Source organism: Pyxicephalus adspersus, unplaced genomic scaffold (genome assembly GCF_032062135.1).
Source record: "Pyxicephalus adspersus unplaced genomic scaffold, UCB_Pads_2.0 Sca43, whole genome shotgun sequence".
NCBI lineage: Eukaryota > Metazoa > Chordata > Amphibia > Anura > Pyxicephalidae > Pyxicephalus > Pyxicephalus adspersus.
The window spans coordinates 1-10,979 of NW_027317050.1; the positions used below are offsets into that span (position 1 = coordinate 1).

The 10,979-nt window shown below is 40.8% G+C and overlaps 1 protein-coding gene across 1 annotated transcript; it reads left to right on the plus strand.

The window, feature by feature from the left end:
• The first annotated feature begins 6 nt into the window (after window positions 1-6).
• Window positions 7-4,449, plus strand: LOC140344813 (ubiquitin carboxyl-terminal hydrolase 47-like). Its single transcript, XM_072432019.1, has 7 exons — window positions 7-49; window positions 144-259; window positions 550-668; window positions 1,348-1,478; window positions 2,528-2,575; window positions 2,917-3,047; window positions 3,869-4,449. The coding sequence occupies exons 2-7, from the start codon at window positions 183-185 to the stop codon at window positions 4,041-4,043; spliced, it is 681 nt and encodes a 226-aa protein (XP_072288120.1). The 5' UTR covers window positions 7-49; window positions 144-182; the 3' UTR covers window positions 4,044-4,449.
• Window positions 4,450-10,979: the final 6,530 nt, after the last annotated feature.

A 10,979-nucleotide genomic window follows, 5' to 3' on the forward strand; every position in this document is an offset into this window, starting at 1 on the left:
GGGAGAGTACAGAGTAAAAATATTCCAGCTCATACTAAATGAGTCCGAGGTAGGTGCAATATACACAGGCTACCTAAAACCTAAGTGTACAGTGCAGCTTCACTGTGGATTATTTATTTTTGCTTGTCTGGTTTGTGTTGCAGCCGTGTAAGTTCCTGCTGGATGCTGTGTTCCACAAAGGCATGAGCGTCCGACAGTCCAAGGAGCAGCTGATTCCTCAACTCAGGGAGCAGTGGGGCCTAGACCTCTCCGTGGACAGGTAACCTTCTGTTTAGGTTTTGGCGTCCTTGTGCTAGTAACTTGAAACAGCTGTTTGTATTGTTCAGCTTCAAAACAAAATTAACTCAATTTTAAGATCTGTGTTAAGAAGGCAGATTGGGGATTGGACTTTTTTCGTTAGAACCTCCTGATGGGGATAACAGAGCAGTGATTGGTGGATTGTGACCTTCTCGGAGGTGGAGTGTTGTGGAATCCGTCTCTACTTAAACCACAGCTATGTTTTTATGGCTTTTACTGAGAAATTCCAATCTAAATGTCTGTTTTCTGCAGGTTCCGCTTAAGAAAAAAGTCTTGGAAGAACCCTGGCACAGTATTTCTAGATTACCACATCTATGAGAACGAAATCAGTATTTCAAGCAATTGGGAGATCTTCCTTGAGATTCTGGAAGGTATGTCTTCTGTTTTGGTGTAATTCTAGCTGATATTCATGCCCATTTCTTTTGAAAATGATGCCATATTGAACCTGTGGATTTTTTATGTTCTGGTTCTCTGTCTTAACCGTCTACATGAAGCTGTAAATGGACAGGTAAATGGAATTTTCAGAATACGGTCATCCTTGACAAGGCTTATGAATTTCAATAAAAGTTTTCTTTAATACAAAGTTAATAAAGTAAAGAACTTGATTTGATATATCAAGTGATATTGATATGTATCAACCAGGTGTCCTGTCATTTTGATTGCTCTAAATTGACCACTTATTTTAGACATTGAGTGTTGAGGCCAAAGACCGCCAGACGGAGAGGATTTTCAGAAGGAGGTAGTCAGTGACAATGCATTCTTCGTTTAAATGGTAGAAGAGTTTAAAATTAGCTATCGTCTTCCATAATTTAGCTGACATAGACACCTCAGGTAAGCAAAAAGTTCTACAACAAGACTCAGGTCTGGCTCTGGTGCCCAAAGCTGATTGGCAGCAACCTCCCTATTGCAGTGTCCTAAGGCCAACGATTGGCCTCCTAAGTGCCTGTTGACTTCACTTTTTATTTACTGTGTCGGATTCTCTATAACTAGAAAGCCTTTCTGTCATTTACTCAAATATATTTCCATCTGTTTTATGCTTTCTTACAACAGAAGGTGAGAAGATGAAATCTATGTCCCAACTTTCTCTGTTTACTAAGAGGTGGAGGCCGTCACAGCTGAAACTGGACCCCTTCCAGGAAATCATACTGGATACTAACAATGTGGAAGAGCTTCGGGAGAAGGTGATAATCAGGAGCATTGCAGATTTAAAAGGGTTCATATAACAAAGATTGATATGGTGTTTGAGCACTGGATAGTTGAACCACCATTACAGTTTACCTCAAAAAAAAAAAAAAAAAAAAAATCTCTGTGCGGAGTTTCAGGGTCTGTACATCCGCTGTACAGCAAGAAGGTGCAGCGACAATTCAGCTAAAGCCCCTATTTCCTTGCTGAATTATGAGTATGAATTAGTCTCTACCTCTCCATCCTGACTGTCCCCTTCATTCATTGGATTCTAGTTCCTTCAATCATTAAGGCTCTGCATCATGTGTGGGAGTTACTTAGGTGGCTTTCATGTCTAAAAAGGCTTGCTCCTCCAAGTGAATGTCTACCATTAAGGTACTTTAGTATTTGCATAATGCTTACCAATAGCCAGACAACTTCTTGCATCAGGACGAAAGACTCTTCAGTGGCATACTGAGGCAGTAATTATTTTAGATAGATATGTAGAACAGCACAGTGGCTCAGAGGTTAGACCCTGGCCTTTGCAGCACTGGGTCCCAGGTTTGGATCTTGGCCAGGACTGTACTTGCATAGAGATTACAGGTTCTCCCCGTGTTTGTGTGGGTTTCCCTCCCACATTCCAAAAACATGCAGAAATGGTATTAGGCTTCCCCCAATAATTGACCTTAGATTGTATTAATGACATATGACTAGGGTAGGGACATTAGATTGTGAGCGCTTTGAGGGACAGCTAGTCACATGACTATGGACTTTCTAAAGCGCTGTGTAATATGTCAGCACTATATAAATACTCTAATATAATAATAATAATAATAATACTACTATGTAAAGCATCTTGTTGGCCATACCCACTGGTGATGATTTGCATGCATTGTGTAGGTAGGCTGGGACACAGTAATGACACTAATAAGTCTAAAATAAGAAATGGGATGAAAGCAGGTCTTTTTTAGAAACGTCAAAACTTAAACTAATACTATGTTTAATCTGTTAAATGAATACAGGAGGAGAGAATTTAACAATTCTTTTTTTTTTTTTTTGTTCTTTTTAGATATGTGAAATTAGCAGCATACCGTTAGAAAATTTAGAGTTTGCGAAGGTGAGTTTTACCTCCGTCCCATCCTAACGGAGCTCCTTACTCAAAGCATCTCGTGGTCTGCTTGTTACATTCACTATATATAATCCACAGTGTACGAAATGGGAAGCAACTTTGTTTTCTTCTATTGCCATTCATAGTTTTCTTTTAAAGTAATAACATTTCTTTTTTCCATGTCAAAGTTGCCTGAAGTTTGTAGGTGTGATCTCCCCAAATCCTCCACCCTCATTCCCACAACACACTCCTCTACTAACAGCAATTAGGACATGGCTGATTTTAAAGTTACCTTATCTGACCTTTTAAAAAAAAAATTTTTTATTATCCTGGCTTTTTGCACCCAGCAGGCTCGAGGGACATTCCCCTGTGACATGTCTGTCCTGGAGATCCATCAAGATTTAGACTGGAACCCAAAAGTAACAACACTGAACGCCTGGCCACTGTATATCTCTGATGATGGAGCCATCATTTTCTATAGGTATGGAAAGGAGCAAATCTCAAATTTTTACTGTGTCTGGGGGTCCAAGTGACTTCTGCTGATATATGAAGTAGTCTGTGCATCCTTCCAGTTTTTCAGTGAGCTACACTTTTCCCTTTGAAGCTACAGGATGATGCAGTGCATATTGCATGCATATGACCATCACCTCTGGGCTTCACTTTTTACTTCAAGCCACAGGATGGCGAAGTGCAAATTGCAAGCATCGAACCAGCTGCTACAATACAGCAGAGGTGAAGAATTTGCTTGCATGTAGCTCTTCTTTCCTTGTTAAATTATAAATTGCTTGTACGGCCAAAAGGGATCGTAAAAAAAACGTAGAGTTTAGTTCTGCTTTAAGTAAAACTTTTAAAAAGTACATTTTCTGTTTGCCGTTGCATTAGATATGCCACTTAGGCACTTATTGCCTATGAATTATTCCATTAGATCTAGTTGGTATGTTTCTTATTCAATGGGGTGTCTCAGAAATGTTGTCATTCGAAGTATCAGCCTTCTGTAGTCCAGCTGATAAAACCATGAATACCTTGGGAGCTGGCTGCTGCTGGTAATGTTTAGATAAAAATGGTTTTCTATTGAACAACTTTAGCTTTGATTTTTGGTTTCTTAATCACCATTGTATAGATGTATTTAACTATCAAAATGATTAGAGTAATAGACTAAAATTTGTGGGGACCTTAAGTGATAGTTCAGTTTTGTGATTGAATGTTGGTGGTGTACTGCCAGATTTCACCAGCAGATGTCACTTCTGGTTACTTCCATATAAATATCATTATCCTATAAATATTATCCTTTTCCTGTCTTAGGGATAAAACGGAGGAACTGGTCGAATTAACGGATGAGCAGCGCAGCGAACTTATGAAAAAAGAAAGCAGTCGGTTGCAAAAAACTGGACACCGTGTGACTTACTCCCCCCGCAAGGAAAAAGCCCTCAAAATCTACTTGGATGGAGCTTCAAGTAAAGACACCACTCAAGACTGACAGGCAGCCCGGCGGCCATCTTGGACAGCCGTGATTACATAGACACTGCCGCCAAGGAGTGCCTCTCTGAGCCCGGGTTCCACTTACTAAGTGTGAAGCTATAAAAACCAGCACTGATTGGTGGACTTGAACGGCCAATCAGCACCCTTGTTCCTTACAAGAAAATGAAAAAAAAGAAAAAAGTGGGGTTGGGGGCAATCACCGTTTGTGACTTGAGATCTTTGTTCTGCACTATGGTCGTTTAAACTGTAAAACGCTGAAAGGGATGTGCAAATAACAATAAAATATAGAAATATATAGAGAAATATATTAAATTAAGTCAGGCGCATTGAAAATATTGGGCTTCATCTTGCTCAGGTAGGATGGGGGCCCCCATTGGCTTCTGGCTCTTTGGAAAACGATAAAAGTCTTGTACAGTCTTTTTATTTTGCTGATAAACACATTACCTCATTGAATGCTAGATAAGTTTTTATGTATAAAAAAAAAATCTGAACGCGAAGCACAGGGCAAGAGAAAAGAGAACATTGTAGATTTGTATTGAATAACAATCATGCAAGCCCTGGATTAGAGCTGGAGTAGCTGCATTGGGAGTGATGCATGGTGGGACGCCCCTTGTGGACCTTGCACTGCAGTCAATATCTGCTCATTTGGTGTGCCCTCCTCTTTCCTAAATGTTTGATAATGTTACAAACATAACCTGGGGAGTTAAAATAATGATATACTTTTTTGTCTCCTCCATGGTGCCTAGGCTAGACATCATTGTCCTGCCTAGGCCTCTAAAATCCAGGAATGTGGTGTAACCCAAATCTTGCAAGAAGATGTCTCGGCATAGTGCATGATCGGCTTCCAGGATTCAGGCTGCTCCACATTCCCCAAGAATCTAGTATGGGGCTGCCAGAGGAATCCAAGTGAAAACTGGACACCGCCTGTGTAATTTCAGACCCACTGTGTCAAGCCACACAAGTGACCGCTCACGGGCGCTCAGCAAACAGCTGGGAGAGGCATCGGCAATGGTGGCAACAAGATTTGCACACATCTGTGACCGCAACCACAGTGCAAGTCTGTTGCAAAATGTGCCATGGTGTGCAGCTGCATACAAAAAAAAAATGACCAAACCACTACCAATTGGCAGAGGTCTGGACTGGGGCTTAGCCTGCAGCAGACCGCTGTCCTCAAGTATATTATTAATCCACCTTTTCATCATAGAGGTTTGTTTGCATGTTTATCCATTAAGGGGGCAACTTAAATGGAACTGGTCGCTGAAATGCAAGGTCCACTCTATGGTATTTTAATCAAGGGGGTTGGTAGCGATATGGAAAGTTCCAGGCCTCCCGCAGCTTTCTAGGGGTCACCAGACTCGCTCACTAGAGCTGCAAGGGGTCTTGCTTTGCAATAGAGAAATCTCCTGTGTTTCATGGTAGTGTAAATAACCCCCCTATCTCTATGAATTAAATGATAAAATTCCCTTTCCTATTCTAGATTTATTGCATATCAACACTGTGTACATTGGGGGAAAAAAAATTAGCTGCCTATTTAAGTTTTGCCGTTTGATTTATTCTGGTACTTTTTTTTGTTGCTGTTTTTAGTTGTTCCCCTCCATTCACACACCACACTTTTTAGTTTTTTATTTGCAGTACAAACCCGACATCTGTGTCAGCTGATGAGTTCTGTTCTCCGAACGTACAGCATAAAATCTAATTTTTTTTTTTTGTTTCCCAGTTTGATTTGTATAATTTGCAACCTTTCAGACACACGCAAACCACAAATGTAATGGATTATTACCGACGTTTTGGGAAAATTGCCATCTGATTTGTAACGGATCAATTATAAGGTTTTTGATAATTTTTTTCATGCCGCTGTTTACACAGATGAAACATGCCAATAAATTAAAAAGGAGAAAAAATGTTTAGGTTTATTTTGTGGGTTTTTTGTTAATTTGAGAAGCGTATGATGAGAAGTTTTTAGAAGCAAACGCTATAGCTGTTTTTTTGTTTTTTTTTTTTTCCTTTAGATATATGGAAGAATGAAGACTTTATAAACTCCAGGCAGATGGAAGACGCATGGTAATGAATGCTGCTCTGTATTCATTAATATATTTTGTTTCCATTGAGGGATGGAGGATGTTTTGTACCATTAGGTTATGCTGCTGCCTTCAAGAGGACACAAGAAAAACTAGGACGGCCTAGGATAATCTCTGCTAACCCCAGAGCTTTAGTTTTTTCCTGGTGTCCTATTAGTAGGTAGGTGTCTTTTAAATAGCTGTGCAGGACGAAGACTTACCTGATATCCCCAGCACTGGACTAGGCATAGCTGGGAGAACTTGGAAGTGACTCAGGCTTTGATTTCTGTGCTTCCTATTAATATTATTAATAAACAGGATTTTTATTGCACCAACATATTACACAGCGCTGTACATTAAATAGGGGTTACAAAGACGGACAGATACAGTAATACAAGAGGAAGAGAGGACCCTGCCCTGAAGAGCTTACAATCTGCCTAGCCTCTGTTCTGGTGCTACTGGGCGGTAGAATTTTCTGATAATAGTCTATCTTTTTAATGCAGAGCTTACTAGGGTAGGGGTTCCTTGAGCCATGGACAGTTTGGACCTTTCAGATCAATTTAACTGACACCAATCAATCTGTAAGGGTGACATACTTCCCAATGGCCAGCAAAATAAGGATTTTTTCCAACTAACCAACACAAAAATATACTTTGAGCTGTGAATATAGTCATTATAGCAGGGCTTCCCTAGGGACCTGAAAGTTATTTCAAGGGTTCCTGTGTGTTAAACAATTGAGAAAGGCTGCTCTAATGGATCCATGCTTTAAAGGATAAGGGAGGCACAAAAACTACAACCGCTACCCTGAAACCAATTGGAAGATTAATAGTTTCTTCTCACATCTTAATCCCAGGTGGTAGGCTAGCCATGTGATCATGATTTCCAAAACATTTGTATGGCTCAAGTGCCTTTAAAGAGATCACCCAGCCGGATCGTTAAAAGCTTTTTGTGTTCTAGTCCTAAAGCACTTGGCGCTTATGGCCACAAGCTTGCAACTTTGTTGTAATGGCTTGTTGATGGCTTCTCACTTTTTCTTTTGTCTTGCTTTTCATTACTAAGAAAAGAAAGACAGATGTAGGAATATATATCTATTGAGTCTCTCGAGATTCTAGTGGCGCCAAGCCTAAACCAATAGTCTAATCAAAAAGAAGAGAGAAAGAAGGCTCTTTTTAGGGCACCTAGGATTGTAACAGTCTACACTTTAGTAACAGTAACAGAAACAGTCTACACTTTATTGAGTTCAACAAATCATTACGCTTTTCATTAGTCCTTGTAGAGTTCTGGCTACAACATAGGACTGCAGTATGTTTTGCCCTGTTTGCCTTTCAAAGCACAATTCCCTTTGATATCTGCCTTAGATTACAATGCTATTGGCTATCTATGAATGCATGGTAGCCTTGTCTTGTTTCTTCTCCCAGTCCTCCCATCTCCTAGCCCCCCTAAGCCTGCATGAAGGTCCCCTTAACAATGTCTTTGCTTCCATTTCTGGATCTTTAAAATCTCCAACTCCTGTATATTTTGTCCTGCTTCAAGGCAGGGGTCTGATATTACCCATCCTGGTTTTAGTTACTTTACTAGAAGGAGTTTGTGCAGTACAGTGCGCTGGACCTTCATGTCCATACATTTGTTTTGGTGCCTTCCAGAAAAATCCCTGAACATTTGAACAGGGGTCCTCCGAGTGGGAAAACTGGGCCCTCTAGTTACCCTTCTGCAGGTGCATCACCTTTAGGCTCATGTTTTTTCCTTTCAAGGTAACTGTTTATAAGACTTCCATTAGGTCTAGTATTCAATTTATTTTGGCATCCCCATTATTGGATGATTTGATGCTTCCCTGTAGGCCAGGCTGTTGGTTTGCTAACTGGTGCACTCCTGCAAACCCAGAATATGTGCAACTGAATGTCCCCTGGATCTTGGGTGTTCTATGGACCACCTGGGACCAGGGATAGCTGCCTTCATGTATTGTATCATTCTAGATTTGGAACAGGTGGGTAGTGCCTTTCACAACATTTTAGGTCCCGTGTATCCCCCCTGTGCGGACCAAGTGTGCTTTGCTTAAGTTTGATCTATGTTGGACTTTGGTGCTCAGGTCATTCCCAAACCATTCCACCATCCTCTTAATTATGAAACCAGAAGAGCCACTTTGCTCTATAACTGATATGTTCCAGCTGGTTTTGTCACTTTCATATTGATCCAAATATTTGGCACGTTGTAAGTGCTCGCTCTTTAGGATCTCCATTCTCATCCATTTAGTCCAAATCATCATTGGTTCCAGTTGGTATAGAGATTCTACTATGTTTGTGTTCCTGATTCTCATTTGGTAGTCACACTATTGCCTTGGCCTTTTCCTAGAATGCTTTAGATTTCTCCCTAAAGCTTTGTATTCCCTGCTGACTTTTGTATTAATACTACACAGGATTTATATAGCGCCTACATGTTATGTAGCGCTTTACTGAGTCCATAGTTATATCAATAGCTGTCCCTCAAAGAGCTCACAATCTATTGTTCCTACTTTAGTCATTTGTCTTTAATACAGTGTAAGGTCAATTTAGGGGGGAAGCCAATTAACCTAACTGCATGTTTTTGGAATGTGGGAGGAAACCCACACAAACATGGGGAGAACCCACAAACTCCATGCAGATAGTGTCCTAGCTGAGATTCGAATCTGGGACCTAGCGCTGCAAGGGCCAGAGTGCTAACCACTGAGCCACCATGCATGATCGGGTTCCGAGGTCCTTTGGTGATTTTTGCATCTTCTTTTTTTTTTCCTCTGACCTTTAGGGATTCTTGCTTGTTTCTTCTTGATCTCTACCGGTCTTTGGAGCTAGGAGGTCAGAGGGGTTCAATATTTTGTTGTCACAATATGAGACAAGGTGTACCTTAATTTTCTCTTCCAAACTCTCCATGTTAACTTCCTGGTTTATTAAGGGTTCCCTTAGTTTGTCCCTTCTACCCCCTTATGACCACCCAGGATCATGTCGATGTTATGTTATGCCTGGTCTTCAAGTTTCTAATCTACATTTAATAAGTTATCCTTGGCATTCCTTTGTGAAATGCACCAATCTTTGGGACCATACGCAAGCAAACCCCGATTGTCAGGATTCTGTTATTCCCGGTAATAGCATGTCATTACAGGACCTGACAGAAAGGAGATGCTTATCCTGGAACCCAATACCTGTCGGTGCTCAGTGGTTAGCACTCGGACCTTTGCAGCACTCGGTCCCAGGTTCGAATCTTGGCCAGGACACTATCTGCATGGAGTTTGCAGGTTCTCCCCGTTTGTGTGGATTTTATCCCACCTTCCAAAAACATGCAGTCTCTGTTGACCAGCTAGAGAAACTGTCTTGGTTTCAGCCAGTTGCTGTCCCTGTACAGCTGAGCTTAGACCAGAGGAGAAAAAAGCAGCATTATGAGCCAGTCAATTTAGCTCTAGTGTAAAGAGGACACTGACTGAAGGAGAGAGCAGGAGGAGTAGTATATAGACCTGCTACTTCTCCTTTTACTGTCCAGTCATAGGCGATGGGGGGAGGGACAGGACCCGTGTTACTGAACTGTAAAAGTCAAAACTGTTGATGGGCAAATAAAATAAAACCCCTCGATATTCTCCCTAGACACTTTTTTTTATGTGGAGTGGGAAGAAGCTGTAGGCGGGTAGCAGTGACTTCCTGTATTGTGAACCAACTGCTCAGGAACAGCCGGGTGGTGCGCCCAGCTAAAAGAACCTGGGAAGTTCTTTGCTGAGAACTGACAATGACATACAAAATACTGCAAACATTGATAGAATAAGATCTACGAGTAACAAAAAAAAAACAGAATACATTTTAATCAGTTATTAATTTTAATATGTTGATTCTTGTATGTGAAAATTAAATACTTTCCTTTCTTGGAGCAAATATTTTTAGGTGCAGAAAGGACCCGTTGTTGATAAAAGATTAAAATATTCTATAAGAGTCATGAGAACATTAAATAGATAATTTTGTATTTTGCCCAAATATTTATCACGTGACACGTGCAAACAATGAATTAAAATATAAATTAGACACTTGAATTATTGCATTTCCATCCAGCAGAGAGCGACGTTGTACAAGCCTGAGTCTGCTCACCATTAGATGGCGCTATACTAAAATTGTAATCAAGAGGGTGAATCCAACAAGATGGAGATAAAGGAATGTTAAAGGCACACTCTGTATGTGAACAGAGCATGCCTCCTGCCATACCTGGAGACAAAGGCCATGGCGGGGGCTTGGTGGTCAGGCAGATACACCCATTTAGCCTCTCACCTTGAATTGTGATTCTTTCCTAGGGGGCAGTGATGAGCAGAGAGGCATTTTACGATGGGTATGACTATTTTTTTCTGTTACATTTACCAAATTGATCAAAACCAAAAAAAGATCAAATAAAAAACAAATGATGTAAGGGGAGCAGAGGGTTTTATTTTGTAAATGTGGGTCATTCAGCATTTTGGTCCCAGTATTTGGCAAAGCTGATTCTGATTGGTTACATCTTTCTCTATTTGGTCCAATTTACAATCATCCTATTGGTCATTGCAGGCCTCTATGCATATGTCCTGCCTATAGGAACTCGGACGTGACTTTCTGCACCAATTTAAAGGGCCCCTGTGCTCACCCCCTCCCTCTATCCCTACCACCACCACCACGACTGTACATTTTACTTACCTCCAAGACTTTGTTTGCCCCTGGGAGCTAGGAAAAGAAGCCCTGTATAATCTGGAATCACACAGGTCTGTGAACTACCTCTACCCTTTATATGTTAGTCCAGGTGCCATCATGTGCAACAACAATTAATATTATCAAACCATATATATGTAGCGCCAACATATTATGCAGCGCTGTATATTAAATAGGGGTTGCAAATTTTGG